This window comes from Callithrix jacchus, chromosome 22 (genome assembly GCF_049354715.1).
Source record: "Callithrix jacchus isolate 240 chromosome 22, calJac240_pri, whole genome shotgun sequence".
Taxonomy (NCBI): Eukaryota; Metazoa; Chordata; class Mammalia; order Primates; family Cebidae; genus Callithrix; species Callithrix jacchus.
In genome coordinates, this window is record NC_133523.1 from 49,934,216 (window position 1) to 49,952,958 (window position 18,743).

Sequence of the window (18,743 nt, forward strand, 5' to 3'; positions counted from 1 at the left end):
CACCGACTACAAGTTTGGATCCCAAAGCCACTGTCAGGTTTACTAATTGGCTAAAAAGACTCACAGAACTCCTAAAACCTATTTTAGTTACAGTCATGTTTATTACAGACAAAAGGAACAAATTAGAAATGACACAGAATGTGAAGTTGGAAAGGTTCCCAACACAAAGTCCCCGTTTCTTCAGGAGCTCACTCTGCCCCAGTCTGGCATATGAGCTTAGAGTGTTGCCAACCCAGGACACTCACCAGCTCTCCATTGCCCAGAATTGTACTGAAGCGTCATTACATAACCACGGTTGATTGTGTGATCACTTGTGTGGCTCAGTTTCCAGCATGTCATCCTTTCCAGAGACTGAGCGTTGATGTTACATTAAGCCCCAAGCTTCTGATCACGTGGTTTAGTGTTCTGCTGTGGCCTGAGTCATCTCTTCAGGATAAACTGTGGAGGGATCCATAATGAGTTACCCGTTTACATAAACTGTCAGTTAGGGCCGTTGGGTCCCACCATGAGTAAAAACATTTTGGAATTGTTTACAGGTTACTTTCCATGACTTCACACAGCAAGCATACTACTTTTTGGGAATTAATTTTTGTCGCTTACTTCCTGTCTTCCATGTGGGCTCATGAGGTGCTCCTTCCTCTTGTTCTTGTGGTGACACAGAACGTCCTTGCTTATTGCTTAAAGGAAACTTACCATGCACAGTATAATCGTTACCCTGTCCACCCAGGTCCAGTGTGTAACTGAAGCCCCACTACAAACTCACGGTCTCCTCAGCCAGCCCCTCCCCACTAGGTCTCCCTTTCAGGGTATCCCGAGTCCAGGGGCCAGAACAGAAAGAATTGCAAACCCAAGAATTTGAGACACAGAACCAATATTTTTATCTGTGCTTTTTTACAGAAATGGTAATATTCTTCTTTCCATGGTGTCCATTACTAACAGGCCCTTTGGGGAACTGGATTTCTTCCAGGTGACAAAGGAAAGCCGAAGACCACAGAACCTACTACTTGTGATCCAGCTTTGTCAGAGGGAATCTCACTTCAGGGACAACTGACACAAGGAAACTCAGTGGACTCCCAGTTGGGGCAAGCCAAGGATCAGGATGGGCTATCAGAAATGCAGGAAAGACACTCCATACCAGGAATAGATCCCCAGCAGAAACTTCCTGGGAAGATGAGCCCTGAATGTGATGGTGTGGGGACAGCTGACGGTGTGTGTTCAAGGGTTGGACAGGAGCAAGTCCCTCCGGCAGATACAGTCCATAGCCATAACTCATGTGAATCAGGTAAAGGTCCCATGATTCAGGAAGAGGAAAATACCTTTAAATGCAGTGAATGTGGAAAAGTATTTAACAAGAAACACCTCCTTGCTGGACATGAGAAAATTCACTCTGGAGTGAAGCCCTATGAATGCACAGAATGTGGGAAAACCTTTATTAAGAGCACACATCTCCTGCAGCACCACATGATCCACACTGGGGAGAGGCCCTATGAGTGCATGGAGTGTGGAAAGGCCTTTAACCGGAAGTCATACCTTACTCAGCACCAGCGGATTCACAGTGGAGAGAAGCCTTACAAGTGCAGTGAATGCGGAAAGGCCTTCACCCACCGCTCCAATTTTGTCCTGCACAACAGGAGACACACTGGAGAAAAATCCTTTGTGTGCACAGAGTGTGGGCAAGTCTTTCGACATAGGCCAGGCTTTCTTCGGCACTATGTTGTCCACAGTGGTGAGAATCCCTACGAGTGCTTGGAGTGTGGCAAGGTCTTCAAACACAGGTCATACCTCATGTGGCACCAGCAGACTCATACAGGGGAGAAGCCCTATGAGTGCAGTGAATGTGGGAAGGTCTTCTTGGAGAGCGCAGCCCTTATTCACCACTATGTCATCCACACTGGGGAGAAGCCCTTTGAGTGCCTCGAGTGTGGGAAGGCTTTCAACCACCGGTCATACCTCAAGAGGCACCAGCGAATTCACACTGGGGAGAAGCCTTTCGTGTGCAGTGAGTGTGGAAAGGCCTTCACCCACTGCTCTACTTTTATCTTGCATAAAAGGGCCCACACTGGAGAAAAACCTTTTGAGTGCAAAGAATGTGGGAAAGCCTTTAGCAATCGGAAGGACCTCATTCGACATTTCAGCATCCACACTGGGGAGAAGCCCTATGAGTGCGTGGAGTGTGGAAAGGCTTTTACTCGCATGTCAGGCCTCACAAGGCACAAGCGGATTCATAGTGGAGAGAAGCCCTATGAATGTGTTGAGTGTGGGAAATCTTTCTGCTGGAGCACAAACCTCATTCGACACTCCATCATCCACACTGGAGAGAAGCCCTATAAGTGCAGTGAATGTGGAAAGGCCTTCAGTCGCAGCTCATCCCTCACTCAGCATCAAAGGATGCACACTGGGAGGAATCCTATCAGTGTAACAGATGTGGGAAGACCTTTCACAAGTGGGCAGACCTCAGTTACCCTTCGAGAACTTCTTTTAGGGAAGGACTTTTTGAATGTCACCACTGAGGCAAATATTTTGCCAGAGGAAACATCTTCCTCTACATCTGACCAACCATACCAAAGAGTAACCCCACAAGTGTCTTCACTGTGAGAAAACCTTCTGTTGCTGAACATGACGTGTATCTGAAGAGTCAAATTCATTCCGTCTAGAGCCTTATTCTCCATCTGATAATTTATCCTGGAGAGAGACCTGGTGGTTACTGTGCACACAGGAAAACCTTCAGCTGCATCTTTCTCCGTAGTTTACAGTGCAATGTTATCTCAGGAATTATTTTTTAGAAGGAGGAGGAAACATAGAAAAAAATGAAATGCAAGCACACATCTTTTTAGACTTCTCTGCCAAGCCTGCAGCGCTTTGTCCTAGATTCCTTAGTGTATTTGGGGGAAGGGAAGTGTTTCAAGGTAAAGGGCCTTGACCCTTTTTGTGTCTTGTATATACATTTATTGCTATCCAGTGTCAGAAGAGTGAGTTTAGGACAAGTCTGCAAACTTGGATCGCACATCTGCTGTGTTCCCGATAGTACTTACTCTTGAGAAGCATAACTCTGTGACAGTTTAGGGGGCTTGAACCATGAAACACCCAACATTTAAATCAGTGAGGTTACGTGTCTTAGCACTCAGGCTTTTTCTTGATGCCCATCTTTTGGTTAACTTCATTACTGTAGCTATATGGTAAATTTTTGTTAAATTTAAAAAAAATTATTTAGCTCAAAATGTCAGTGGTCATTTTTTTTTTTTTTTTTTTTTTTAAGACGGGGTTTCACCATGTTGGTCAGGCTGTTCTTGAACTCCCAACCTCAGGTGATCTGCCTGTGTTGGCCTCCAGAGTGCTTGGATTATAGGCATGAGCCACCACGCCCCACCATTGGTCAATTTTTTAATTGAGTAAAGTGATCCTTTTTTGCTCCTATTTAAAATCGACTTAGCGTTTTTAGTTCCTTTGACATTCCGTCTAGTTTTTAGAATCAGTTTGTACATATTTACAAAACCATCTTGCTCAGATTTTCACAGAAACGAAATTAAATCTGCGGACTAATCTGTTAAGAATTGGTGTCTTCACTCTGTTGAGCCTTGTAGTTGATGAGTTCAGCAGGTCTCGTTCCTCAAAGTATTTCATTAAGTTAAAAGTTTCAGCTTATACATCCCTATGCATTTTTGGTAAAATCTGCATCCTGTGCTGCTTTTTCGTTTGTGTGTGGAATCTGAGTGATTGTAACTGCCACTGATGTTTAAACTTTGAGTTGCACACAATTTTTGGTAGTATACACAAATATAATTTTTTGGACATTGTTTTGCTACCCTCCAACCTTGGTAAGTCCACTTATTTTTAGCAATTTCTTTTGACAGAATCCTTGGAATTTTCTATATAGAAACGTTATCTGCAAATATAGACCATTTTTTATCTTTCATCCTATCTGTATACTCCTTATTTCCTTTTTGTTGGTCTTCTTGCGTTGCACAAGCTGGGACTTTGGTTATAATGTTGAATAGGAGTGATGAGAAAGGCCATCCTTACCTGGTTCCTGGTATTATGAGGAAAACGTTCAGTTGTTTTCTTTGAGACAGGATCTCACTTTGTCACCCAGGCTGGAGCGCAGTGGCACGATCTTGTCTCACCACAGCCCTGACTTCCCAGGCTCAAGTGATCCCTGCACCTCAGCCTCTACCAACCCTCAGTAGCTGGTACTACAGGCATGCACCATCACGCCTGGCTAATTTTGGTATTTTTTTGTAAAGACAGCGTTTCACCATGATTCCCAGGCTGATCTCAAACTCCTGGGTTCAAGCAGTCTGCTTGCCTGGGTCTCCCAAAGTGCTGGGATTACAGGCATGAGCCACTGTGCCCAGCATGTTCAGTTTTTAATCATAAAGTATAATGTAAGTCTTGTAAAGCATATGTTCTCTGTAAGTATTAAAAATGTCCTGTGTTCACAGTGTTTTGAGTTTCTGTGTTGCCGTGAATGAGTGCCGAATTGCGTTCAGTGCTTTCTCTCCACTGATTGATAGCGTCATGCCACTTTCCTTCCACATCCCAGTGGTAGAATGTACTGCTTTGATAGAGTTTTGAATATTGAGCCAGACTTGTTCGTAGCGTATAATTGTTTTTATGTATCATTTGACATTATTCCCTTTGTTTGTGTTCTGTTGAGGAAATATTCTTGTAGCATTCCCTTACTGTTTGGACAGCGGGATCTGTACTTACATCATTTTATTTTTGATATCTGAAATGCGTGTGCTCTCTCCGTGGTCGTGAGTCTTCTTAGACATGAATCAGTTCTATTGTGCACCGTGCTGAAAGGTGTAATTTTTGCTTCATCTCTCACCTCAGAGAACTAGCACTTTATATTCTCGATTTGTCTCTTTCTGTTCTTGATTTCTTTGATTTCTGCTTTGATCCGTATTATATTCTTCCACTTGGTTTGGTTGTATTTGGCTCTTTGTAAGTTTTCCCAAAGTGGGTTTTTAGATTATTTATTTGAGTTTTTTTTGCTTTTTTAATGTAAGCATTACATTCTATAAATTTTCCTAACGTCACAATTAGTTTAATCCCACAAGTTTTAATATGTTTCTGTTACATTTTACTCAATTCTAATATTTATATTTTTAAAAACATTCTCTCTAAGCCATGAATTATTTAATAGTATGTTTAATTTTCTAGTGTTCAGTGTATTTGTTACTGTTTTCTCATTCGTTCCATATTTGATCTGACCATTTAAATGTGTTAACATTTTTTATGACCCAGGATAGGGTCTGTCTTGTTCCACATGGCTGCTTGAAAGGAATGGGCGTTCTGCTGTTACTGGATCGAGTTTCTACAAATGTCTGTATGATCCTGCTCATTGTTAGTCAGGTCAGCTGTGTCCTTGCTGATTTTCTGTCTAACATTTCTGTCATTTGCTAAGACTGGTGTTCAAGTCCTGAACATAGGCTGGATGTGGTGGCTGACGCCTGTAATGCCAACACTTTGGGAGGCCGAAGCAGGCGGATCACCTTAGGTCAGGAGTTTGAGACCAGCCTGGCCAACATGGCAAAACCCTGTCTCTACTAAAAATACAAAATTAGCCAGGCATGGTGGCGCATGCCTGTAATCCCAGCTACTGAGGAGGGGCTGAGGCAGGAGGATTGCTTGAACCTAGGAGGTGGAGGTTGTAGTGAGCCAAGATCATGCCATTGTACTCCAGCCTGGGCAACAGAGTGAGACTCTGTCTCAAAAAAAAAAAAAGTCCTGAACATAATTGTGGGAGTGTGTTGTGTGTTGCTCTTCGAAGTTCTGTCACTTTTCGTTGCGCAAAGTTCAAAGCTCTATTATTTGGTACATATACATGTAGATCCGCCAAATCTTCATGGTAAATTGACTCTTTTATCCTTACTCATGTCCTTTTTTTGCCTTTTAATAGTCTTGTCAGTACTTCAGCTGATATTTTTATAGTGACTCCTGCATATTTTGATTAATGTTTGCATGGTTAATATTTCTTCATTGTATTTTAAACCTTTTCTGTTTCATTACTTATGAAGTCAGTTTCTTTGAACAGCATATACTCAAGGCCATGCATTTTGCATATTTCTCTCTTAATTGGTATATTGAAATCAGTTAAATTAAAATGACTAGTGATATTTTAGGGCTTAAGGCTGCCCTTAAGTGATTTTCGTGTGCTTTTTTGTTTTATTATCCCTCTCCTTGTTATTTGGGGTTGTTTACTTACCTTCCTGTAGGCTAGTTCATCTTTTTCCTTAGAGTTTGATTTGATATATGCGTAGTGTTTTTAGTGTAGATGCTCCTTGACTTGTGATGGGGTTATATCCCAAAATATCCATTACAAGTTGAAAATATTAAGTCAAATATGTATTTAATACACCTACCCTACCAAACATCATAGCCGATCTTGCCTTCAACACTCTCAGAAAATTTACATTAGCCTGCCGTTGGGTAAAATCATCTAACACAAGGCCTATTTCATAATAAAATTACTGCAAAGAATTTCGAATAAAAATTCAAGTATGGCTTCTTCTGAGTGCATGAAGCATTTGCACCACGTAAAGTCAAGTAATAAGTGGAACCATCGTAAGTCAGGGACTACATATATCTGCATTTTTTAGTGACTGTCCTACCATTGCACTGTAAATCTATAACACGACAGTTTAGTAAGTTATCAGCAATTTGACAACTTTATCACGGGTACAGTTGTAATATTGTAATTGCTGATGTAAGTATCCACAGTTTAGCACTTCCTGGGTTCCTTTACCCTACCTCTTAATGTAACTATCTTAAGTAATTCCTCTTCAAAAATTGAGCACTATGGTGCGTGATGTAATTTTTGCTTTATCTCTCGCGTATTTTACAAAAGGTCGTGAGGAGCATTGTCTCGACCTGTTTACCCATTCCATCATTCATTCTTCCTTCTTGAAGTCCCAAGCCTTCTTCTATTAACATTTCCTTTCCGTTACACACTGTGTACTGAACTTACTGTGGCCTTTTTTCTAGGGTAACAACTGTTCCTTGTTTTCCTTCCTCTAAAGGTATCTTTATGTTTGCTTCATTCCCAAAGAATATATGTGTGGGGTGTAGAGTCCTCAGTTGTGTTGTTTTTTTTTTTTTTTTTGAGACGGAGTTTCACTCGTTACCCAGGCTGGAGTGCAATGGTGCGATCTCGGCTCACCGCAACCTCCGCCTCCTGGGTTCAGGCAATTCTCCTGCCTCAGCCTCCCGAGTAGCTGGGACTACAGGCACGCGCCACCATGCCCAGCTAATTTTTTGTATTTTTAGTAGAGACGGGGTTTCACCATGTTGACCAGGATGGTCTCGATCTCTTGACCTCGTGATCCACCCGCCTCGGCCTCCCAGAGTGCTGGGATTACAGTTTTCTTTTAATACTTGAGAAACATGTCTCTCTGTTCTGTCCGTTATGGTTTAATATAAGAAATCTACTACCATTCAGATAATCATTCCCTATTTGGCAATGCATCAGTTCTGTTGAGCTTCATCCAGCGTGTTTTTCATTGTCCGTAGTGTTCAGAAGTTCGACTATGATGTGCGTGGCGTGGAATTTTTTGAGTGTATCTTACTTGGTGTTCCCTGATGCCTGCCCAGCTTTTTAATCTATAGGATTATGCCTTTTGCTAACTTTGGGGGATTTTCAACTCCTATTTCTTCAAATATTTTTTTCACACCCCGTCTTGTCTTTTTTAGGGACTTGAATAACATGAATGGCAGATCTTTTTTTACACTCCCATGGGTCCTTCAGGCTTTCGTCTTTCTTCGTTTTCCATTCTGTTTTCTCTGTCGTTAATATTAATTAATTTCTGTTGACGGTCCGTGGTCCTCACTGATTGTTTCCTTTGTCACACCTAATCTGTTGCGTTTCTCCCGTGATTTTTCATCTTGGTTTTGTATTTTCCAGTTTAATTTCCATTTCGTTCTTTTGTACACCTTCTATTTCTTTGCTTCGTTTTTATTGCCAAAGAAAGACTCTCAGAGAATAGACAATCGTATTCCAAAGTCATGGTTCTGTGGTGGTTTGTCTTGACATTTGAATAGAAATGTTAAACTCTCTGGGGGAATAGAAAGCCTGCAGTCTCCTCAGTCGTGCCTCACAAAGATTTCTATGAACAGCTCTTACAACTGAGGGTGATGTGCAGATTGTTGAGAGTCGTGTTGTCCGTGGAACGTTTGTAAAATGCCCTAGCTGCCTAAGCCGTGTTGTATCCTCAGGAAGGAGTCACTTCTTTTCCGGGATCCCTCTTGCCTTTTATCGGACACACTTTCCCACTTCCTGCCCAGTTGTTTCTAGGCTCCTCTGCTTACTTCCTCGCTTAGTCTTCAACTTGTCTGTAACAACTAGATTTTTCCCCGTTACTCTGTATCTGTGTTCAAGTCTCTGTCCTCATCCCCAAACGGTTTCCACATTGCTTGCCCATCAGCCTCCCTCTTTCTTCTGTCTCCTGCAGAAGCACACTACCTGTTCCCCGCCATTCTCATTTCTTTTACTCCATGGGCAGCTACAGAAGAGCTTCCATCATTTGTCCTTTTACTGCCTTATTAGACCTTTGTACTGCCGACCACCCCTCTGACCTGAAGGTTCTTTCCTGGCTTCTGCCAGTTGCTGTCTTTCTCCTCCAGAGGGTCTGTATCTTCCTTCCAACTTTTTTTTTTTTTTTTTTTTTTTTTCATGGGGTTTCCCCATGATGGCCAGGCTGGTCTTGAACTCCTGACCTCAGGTGATTCACCCATCTTGGCCTCCCAAAGTGCTAGGATTACAGGCGTGAGCCACTGTGCCCGGCCCTTCCTTCCAACTCTTAAACATTTTTGTTTCCCAGAATCCATCATTGGTTGTGGCTTTTTTACTTGCCGTAAGCTCTGTGAATGAGATGATTCCTGCTGAAGACACTTTACATCAATAATCTACAGAATTTCCCCAAATCCATGTCTCCAGACCAGATGTTTCTCATGTCTGTGACCCGCTGGCCATGTTTCTACACTTTCTCTGTATTTACAAACACTGAGCCTGTATGTGTGTGCCATGTGGCCATGGCCCTGTCTGTGGGGATGCACCACAATTATAAGAGCATGCAAAAGTAGTGTCGCTGTGTATCAGACGTTGTTGTGAATGTTTTATATGCATCAGCTCTTTTAACATTTACAGCATCTCTGTGCAGTAGGTAATGCTGTTTCCTCCATTTTACAGATCAGAGTATAGATAGACTCAGGTTAATAATTTTCCTGGCCGGGCGCGGTGGCTCACACCTGTAATCCTAGCACTTTGGGAGGCCGAGGTGGGTGGATCACCTGAGGTCAGGAGCTCAAGACCAGCCTGGCCATCAGGGTGAAACCCCATCTTAAAAAAAAAAAAAGAATTTTTCCAAGTTACAAGAAAGAGTTGGCAAGGTCATGAAAAAAGAACTTCCCAGGGTTACACAATTAGGAAGTTTGGGTTTAGGGACTGGAGGCCACAGACTGGCTTCAGAATTCATGTCTTTAACCACCTGACTGCTCCTCATAGGCTGGGAATTGCCTTCTGGTCATGATTTTTACTAAAGTTGATTCAACAGCGCTGTAGTCTACGATCTTCATTTGACAACACATCTCGGCCGTTTCTTCAACTTGAGGAAGGTAAACCAAACCCACTGTTCAATGGGTGCGATGTGTGTTGTGATTTTGTAGAAAACAGTGTCCGTCTGGGTCTAAGGATAAGTAGAGAAGCGGTCAGATGTGCATTGGGTTTACGAGTGTTTGAAGATCAGGCTGAGTTTCCCACAGTTGAACTTTGTTGCCCAGGGCAGACACATCGCACCCATCTTTTCTTCCCTCGTCCCCGCATCCAGTCTCAGCCCCATTCTGTTCATTCCACCTTTTTTTAATAGACCCCCCATGTATGTGTGTGCTTTGGTAAATGGCCACACACAGCAAAGTATTTTTATTGCAAGTTCGTTGTGGTGGTGGTGGTTTGAGATGGGAGTCTCACTATGCCACCCAGACTGAAGTGCAGTGTTGCAGTCTCAGTTCACTGCGACCTCCACCCCCCTCCCCCAAGTTGAAGCAGTTCTCCCCCACTCAGCCTCTCAAGTAGCCACCATGCCCGGCTGATTTTATTTTTTTGTAGACACACGGTTTCACCATGTTGGCCAGGCTGGTCTCGCACTCCTGACCTCAGGTGATCCACCTGCCTCGGCCTCCCAAAGTGCTGGATTACAGGCATGAGCTACTGCACCTGGCCTTTATTGCAATTTTTGGTTCTCTCTCAGAATGTTTGCCACGAAGCTGTGCATATAGGTGGCACCAGATATAGCATTCCTTGACCTCAAAGAGAATCTACCTGGGCTTTTCTGGACAGCTGTACATGATTTTAGAAATTGTTATGAATGACTGTCTTGACAGTTGGCTGAGAAGACCTGGGACTCAGCATTCTGTCATACTCAACAGCTAAGATTTACTACAGCAAAAGAATACAAGGCAAATTGTAAGGGAAAGGCTGAAATTCCGAGAAAACCAGGCACAATCTTTTGAGTGTTGTTTCAGTGAAGTCACACAGGATGTGCCTTGTTGAATAGCACCTAAACACAGGGCACTGAGCTACTGCTGTTTTGGGTGGAGCAGTAGTAAAGCTCCCGAAATCGAAGGTCCCACGCTCCAGCAGGGGCGAACCTTGCAAACTCAAAGGATAGCAGCCTCCCATCTGCTGTTTTAACTTTTCTACAGTGACTTAAATGGTACTAAAAAACTGTGTAAGTCAAATTTATGTTAACATTAAGCAAATAATTTTTTTCAGCAAAAAAATAATGGTCATGACTGTGGTGACGGCTTATGTAATGATTGTAATAAATCCAGACCATGTAAGGTGGCTTGTAACCCCAGCACTTTGGAGGCCAAGGCAGGTGAATCATCTGAGATCAGGAGTTTGAGCCCAGCCTGGCCAACATGGTGAAACCCAGTATCTACAAAAATACAAAAATGAGCCGGGCATGGTGCTACATACCTATAGTCCCAGGACCTCGGGTGGCTGAGGCAGTAGAATCGCTTGAACCCGGGAGGCGGAGGTTACAGTGAGCCGAGATCGTACCACTGAACTCCAGCCTGGGTGACAAAGTGAGACTCTGTCTCAAAAAAAAAAAAAAAAAAAAATTCTCCTTTCCTCAGTTTTGTTAAGAGGAGAAAGAAAATCCTAAGTTGCAGTGGAACTTATGAACAACCTAGCCTAGAGGTTTAATTTAGCTATGACAAGGTACAGAGAAAGTCTTGTAAGAAAGGACCTAGCCTGCTGTGTGTGTGTGTGTGTGTGTGTGTGTGTACCGCTTCGAGCTATATATATGCACACAATATTCATATTGTGTATGAATACATAAATATGGCTACAAGTGCTGTGAATCGCAGGTACTCCTTTTGTTCACTTCTGTAAAGATGTTGCTGCCAGATCCATGTGTATTTCTATAGTATATATGTATACAATCTGTCATCCTGTTGTTGCTGCTTTTAAGACTAGTTCATGGCTTCAATGGGGAGAGATTTAAATAATACACGCTTATAATAATTTCTACATTATTAAATGCAGATGACTTGGGATTAAAGAGTATGTTACTGGAATCATGGATTGTCTGAGTTCTACTTGGGACGAGTAGAGCAGCTGACTCAAGCCAAGAGGTTCTCTGCAGAGGGGTCCTGGAGGCCTCTGAGACTCTGGCTTGTGGGAATAGCACAGCACGCCTCTTGGTCATGCTCGCCTCACCATGGCCTTTGCTTTCTCAGTTGTGGGAAGCTGGAGTGTCTCTGGATGCTCAGTAGTGTCCTTGGGTTTTGAGTGTTAAAATTTTCTTATTTATTTGCCACAGGCATGTTACGCATCTTACAGGTGTGCTCTCACCTAAACTGCTCCAGGAAGAAATACTGTTAGGAGCCGCGGGCCTTGTATTGACTGGCCAGGTGGCTTTAATGAAATCCTGTTACCCCCGCTGGAGTGCAGTGGTGCAATCATAGCTCACTGCTGCCTCAGTCTCCCGGGCGCAAGTGATCCTTCTGCCTCAACCTCTTAGTAACCGGGATTACAGGTGCTTGCCACCATGCCCAGCTGACTTTTTTTTTTTAATCTGGAGATGAGATCTCCGTGTTGCCCAGTCTGGTATTGAACTCCTGAGCTCAAGCAGTCCCCTTGCTTCAACCTCCCAAAGTGCTGGGATTACAGGCACGAGCTACCTTGCCCGGCTCAGCATGTGTTTTTATTCTGATGTTTTGACAGATGGGACCTTGCTGGTCCTGGAGACACTGCTCCTCTTAGAGGTAGCAGAAGTCTCCCGTGCTAGCTTGCCTTTCACGTGCAAACCAGCCAGTCCACAGCCTTACCCCTCAACTGTCTTTGGCAAGTTCTCACATGTGGAGCTACGATTCCCCTTCTTAATCATCTCAGTACCAGTTAGCAGCTAAAAGTGGTCCATACACTCTCGAGCTCCCTGAAATGGTTCAAACTAGCCATTTCACGACTTGTTTATTCTGCCTTGCCCGTTTCTTTGCTTGAAAATGGCAATACAGCCCTGGTGTGGTAGCTTACATCTTTAGCTCAACACTGGGCACCCAAGGCAGGTGGTTCACTTGAGGCCAGGAGTTTGAGGCCAGCTTGAGAAACATAGCCAGACTCCATCTCTACAAAAAACCTAATTCATGGAGCACAGTAGTGCACACCTCTAGTTCCAGCCACTCAGTAGGCTGAGGTGGGAGGATTGCTTGAGCCTGGGAGTTTGGGGCTGCAGTAAGCTGTGATTAAGCCACAACAGAGCCAGACCCTGGCTCTTAAAAAAAAAAAAAAAACTGGGCCAGGTGCGGTGGTTCAAGCCTGTAATTCCAGCACTTTGGGAGGCCGAGGCAGGTGGATCACGAGGTCAAGAGATCGAGACCATCCTGGTCAACATGGTAAAACCCCATCTCTACTAAAAATACAAAAATTAGCTGGGCATGGTGGCACGTGCCTGTAATCCCAGCTCCTCAGGAGGCTGAGGCAGGAGAACTGCCTGAACCCAGGAGGCAGAGGTTGGGGTGAGCCGAGATCGCGCCATTGCACTCCAGCCTGGGTAACAAGAGCGAAACTCCGTCTCAAAACAAAACAAAACAAAAACTGAAGAAATGATGACACAGGCTTTACCACACTTTCCCCTTGCTACTCCTCTCTCCTGACCAACTGCGAGGCTTCCCTGTTTAGCCCTGTGTAGCTTGATACGCCCCCTCTTCATGGGAACTGTGAGTTACATACTCATCAGCGGCAATCTCCTCATCTGTTGGCATCATCAACGCTAAATAACACAATCTACATTTTTAAAAACCTACCTGAAAGCACTCATGAATTTCAAGAATTCAGCAGAGCAAATCAGCCATTTCCATGTCGTTTCCAAAGAACTGTCAGTGCACCAAGCCAAATGTGATATTCAGCTTGGAACTCAGTAGACAGCCATGGATGCAGCAGGGGAGCAGTGCCAAAGAGGGGCTGACCCTGTGCATTGGCAGGACCCAGGCGTTTGAGGGAGCATTGTGTTAGTAAAATAATGACCTGAGGGGTTGGGGTTTTAGGAAGGCAGCTCCTGATGCCCTTTTCACAGCCCGATACTCAAGAAAGCTCAAGCACGACTGATGGAGGGCCCCAAAGACACCATCAATGCCCTTCAGGAATCATTCTCCCTGGGTCCTTTCTTCACTGTTTCGAGGTTTGGAGGAGGAATATCGTCTTCCAGCCGTGGTCACATGGTGTTTTCTTGATTATTCTCCCTTTCCTGGGTATCCTCCCTTCTTTCTTAAGCCTTCAGCCATCTGTAGCCGTGCGGTCTTTCAACATCTGTGGACTCTTGTTCTTCCTAGTTCCATTCCATGTCCTGGCTCTCAGATTTAAGAACTCACATATGTTCAAAGTGTGTTTCTTGAACTTTGAAATTACGCTTCAGCAGTGATTGTGCTCTTTTCTCATCTGAGTTTCTTGACTTTTGGCATACATGTCATTTCAGCCACCTACAAGCCGGTTTTCCACCTGCATGTTCGTCTGTGTGTGTGTGTGTTTGACACAGGGTCTTACCCCACACAGGGGTCTCCCTGTGTGGCCCAGGCTGGTTTCAAACTAGTGGGCTCAGGCAATCCTCCTACCCCAGCCTCCCAAAGTGCTGGGGTTACAGGCATGAGCCACCGCATCTGATCGTCACCTGCACGTTCTTCCATCATTTTCAAGCCCTTTCTGACTTATCCTCACACTTCTTGAGTGTCAGACATCACCAGTGTGATCTTCCATGTGTCCCTGGGTGCGTACAGGCTTCTCCAGCTTTGAGTTCCTTGTCTTTTCCTCTCTTTCTTTAACGGGGGGCTTCTTGGGGCTCTTCACTCATATAACGTTCCCATTACCTGTCCCTTGGGTTATTTCTGTCCATTTCCCACACCTCTCCTCTCCTTGTAAACACCCCGACTACGGCGCCACCCTTCTTGCCACTCCGGTGAAGGTCAGCAGTGGCTCCCTGTTTACAAATCCTGAGTTCTTGTCTTTTCTGGGCTCTGGACAGGACGTGAAACGTTACTGTCCACTCTTTTCTCCAGATGTACTCTTTGGTTCTGTAAGGTTATGCTCCTGGTTTTCTCCCCTGCACCCCCTCACTCCTTTTCCCCTTTCATGTTGGCGCATCCACTTGTCTGCTACATCCTCCGCCTCCCAGGTTCAAGAGATTCTCCCACCTCAGCCTCCTGAGTAGCTGGGATTACAGGCACCTGCCATACTGCCCAGCTAATTTTTGTATTTTTTGTAGAGACATGGTTTCACCATGTTGGCCAGACTGGTCTTTAACTTCTGACCTCAGGTGATCTGCCTGCCTCGGCCTCCCAAAGTGCTGGGCTTACAGGCATGAGCCACGGCGCCGGTGTTGAAATTTCTAAGGCTTTGTCCCAGGCCTTTTTCCTCTCACTGGCCTCTCTCCACGCCTCATCTGCACTCTCGGGGTCAGCTGCCTACTTTACTGTAAACACCCTAAACCTTATTTCCCCAGCCCTCATCTCACACAAGTCTTACGGCTGTTCCCCCTTCACCCCATGCTTCCCTTTCCTTTTCCCACCTGAGATGGAGCTTCCACCACCTGCTCTGCCCAGTTAGCGAATATGTATCCTTCATTTTGTCCTAGAGAGCACCCAGCTAGGTCATACCCATTCTTTCATGACTGTTTGTTTGGTTGTTGAATAATAACGACTCTCCCCAACTCAGTTTCCAGCTTCAAGAGAGCACAGACCTTGATCTAGAGTTTCTCCTATTTGTTCCAGGTGCATAGTTTCTAGTCAAAAGTATACATTCAGGTACTTGTTAGGTGAATGAGCCCTAATCATTTTTGACATTTTAGGTTATGTGACATTCTCTCCACAGTACCTGAATCTTCAGGCTAGACGATTTGCCCGAAAGTCAAACAAAACTCAGAAAAGAAAGTCATGAACCTCAGAAAAGCTGTTTATACTCATGGTGACAGTTTATCACTGCGAAAGGATACAGAGCAAGATCACCAAAGGAAAAACGCACACAGGAGGAAATCTGTGAGAAGCCAGGCACAACATTTTTTTTTCTTTTTTTTTTTTTTTTCTGAGATAGAGTCTCACTCTGTCTCCCAGGCTGGAGTGCAGCGGCATGCTCTCGACCCACTGCAACCTCTGTCTCCCGGGTTTGAGCGATCCTCTGCCTCAGCCTCCTGAGTAGCTGGGACTACAGGTACATGCTACCACACCCGCTGATTTTTGTATTTTCAGTACAGATGGGGTTTCACCATGCTGGCCAGGCTGGTCTGGAACTCCTGACTTCAGGTGTGATCCACCGCCTCAGCCTCCCAAAGTGCCGGGATTACGGGCACGAGCCACCACGCCTGGCCCAGGAACAAACCTAACAGCCATTCCTTCCCAGGGCAGTTGCACAAGGGCACACAACAAAGTTGTATGCTAAACATTCACAGTATTGCCGGCCAGGGAAGCTCACCCAAGCCTTGGTGTCCAGGGTTTTCACAAGGATCACTCATGCAGGAATGCAGAATCCACCTGAAATAACCGGAAATACCCAGTCTACAGCCCTTGCAGAAAGCAAACGTATAGCAAAACTCCACCTGAAAAAGAAAAATCCCCCTCCAACTGGAGCTGGGCGTCGAGGAGCCCTGTATTGTTGGAGTCGTTTCCATTTTGTTGAATTAGAGAGTTCAGGGCAAGTGAGGGACTTGGTGTTTTTTTGGTTGTTGTTTTCGCTTGGTTGGTTGGTTGTTTTTTGACGGAGTCTCCGTTCTGTTGCTATATTTAGGATCACCTAAACCAAGTGATCCACCTGCCTTGGCCTCCCAACGTCTTGGGATCACAGGCCTGAGCCACCACACCTGGTGACTATAGGACTAATATTGTTTGTTTTGAGAACATGCATGTACTGGGTTTTATCAGCTTCCGAATACAAAAGGGTGAGATTTATTTCTCTGCTCACTGCAACCTCCATCTCCTGGGTTCAAGCGATTCTCCTGCCTCAGCCTCCTGAGTAGCTAGGACTACAGGTGCACGCCACCATGCCTGGCTAATTTATTTATTTATTTTTTTAGTAGAGATGGGGTTTCACCGTGTTGGCCACGCTGATCTCAAATGTCTGACCTCAAGTGATCCACCCACCTCAGCCTCCCAAAGTGCTGGGATTACAGCGTGAGCCACTGCACCCAGACGGGACTTGTTTCAAATACTACAGATTTGCTGTTCTCAAAGAGTTACATTCATTTCTTGAATAAATGTTTCTTAATTTGCTATATAACTCTAGCACCATTTCCAGAGACATTAAATGTTTGCATTTGTGTTGGTTAGCATATTTGTTAGCTTTTTTCAAGGGGTATCACTACCTGGTTCATGTATGTTTTTAATAATTTATTTTTCTAATAGAGATGGAATCTCACTTTGTTGCCCAGGTTGGTCTTGAACTCCCGGGCTCAGGAGATCTTCCTGCCTTGGCCTCCCAAAGTGCTGAAGTTACAGGAGTGCCACCATGCCCGGCCTTTTAAGTATTTTCACCACTTTCACTGGGGAATCTACAGGGCACTTCTCACTATAATCATGCAAGTCCCTCCTTGTTATTGCTCAAACTTTTAACTTTATTATTCATTTGAATAAATAAATAAATACACGGGGTCTTGCTCTGTTGCCCAGGCTGGAGTGCAGTGATGTGATCATGAGTCACTGCAGCCTCAACCTCCTGCACTCAAGTGCTTCTCCCACTTTGGCCTCCCAAGTAGCTGGGACGACAGGCATGTGCCACAACGCCCCCCTAGTTTTTTTACTTTTTATAGAGACAAAGTTTCTCACCATGTTGCCCAGGCCGGTCTCGAACTTCTGAGTTCAAGTGATCCACCTGCCTTGGCCTCCCAACGTCTTGGGATCACAGGCCTGAGCCACCACACCTGGTGACTGTAGGACTAATATTGTTTACTTTGAGGACATGTATGTAATGGGTTTTATCTGATAGAGAATATCAAAAAGTGAGATTTATTTTTCCCTGTCTTTGCTTTTTTTGTTGTTGTTTTATATTTTCTGTTTTTCTGTCTCTGCAATGTCTTGCCATATTTCCTGTAATGCACATGACATTCCGGTTTGATGTTTATTCAATAAAGGGCTTTCCGGGTTGGGAACAGATTTTGTTTTGAATTCTGTTTTCCCAGATGAGTGATGACACCCAAGCACATTCTCTTACCACTTTCTTCTCTATCTATTCCACTGAGCACTTAGTATTACCCTAAATCATCTTGCTATATATGGTGAGGTTTTCTGGATTCAGATTCTGTTTTCAATTACATATATATCTTATTTATTATTTATTATTGAGCAGAGTCTCACTCTGTAATACAGGGTGGAGTGCAGTGCCATGATCTCAGCTCACTGCAACCTCTGCTCCCTTCAGGTTCAAGTGACTCTCCTGCCTCAGCCTCTCGAACAGGTGAGATGACAGGCATGCGCTACCACACCTGGCTAGTTTTTGTATTTTCAGTAAAGATGTGGTTTTGCCCTGTTGGCCGGGCTGGTCTCGAACTGCTGACCTCAAGTGATCTGCCCCCCTTAGGCCTCCCAAAGTGCTGGAATTAGAGGCGTGAGCCACCACGCCAGGCCATCTATTGCAAGATCTGTTCCCTGTCTAAAATAATTCAATTCTAAATGTTTTCGAAACTTCTGTGCTTGCTAAACAAATAAATACGTGGGCTGATGTTACGATCTGAGGCAAAAACCACAATTGATGTAAGGGTCCAACAAATATTCAGCAAGTAGGAGGAGAGGGGTAAGTGAGCTGGGCTCCTGGCGCCCTGGCTGTGAGCAGGCACAGCCACGGGCTTCAGTTTAAAAAAACATTTAAATTTGAATTCTTATAGACAGGAAACAAGTGTTGCGGAAATATAATTGAAAACCTGGCGTGGTGGCTCACGCCTGTAATCCCAGCAATTTGGGAGGCGGAGGCAGGCAGATCACTTGAGGTCAGCAGTTCAAGACCAGCCTGACCAACAGGGCGAAACCCCGTCTCTACTAAAAATACACCCAGCGGTGACCCTGGAGAGTGGCTGGAATCAGCAGTGACCTTGAAGCAGGGTGGGTTAGGGTCGCAGGCTGCACCGGGCTCCACCGCATCAGGAGTGGCGTGTATGTTCATTACCACGTGCATCGCGGGTCCTTCCTAGTTCACGCATGCGCACCCCGTGGATGTTTGCGATGTTCATTCCCTCTGGTCCGCTCCCATCACCGCCTCTCTGCACCCT

General features: G+C 44.7%; 1 protein-coding gene across 1 annotated transcript in view; it reads left to right on the top strand.

Moving 5' to 3' along the window:
* ZNF264 (zinc finger protein 264) overlaps positions 1-11,580 on the top strand; it is a 31,642-nt gene extending 20,062 nt beyond the window's left edge. Inside the window, 1 exon segment of the mRNA NM_001270904.1 lies at positions 968-11,580. Coding sequence (NP_001257833.1) covers positions 968-2,595 — 1,628 coding nt within the window. The 3' untranslated portion in view covers positions 2,596-11,580.
* The last annotated feature ends 7,163 nt before the right edge of the window (positions 11,581-18,743 follow it).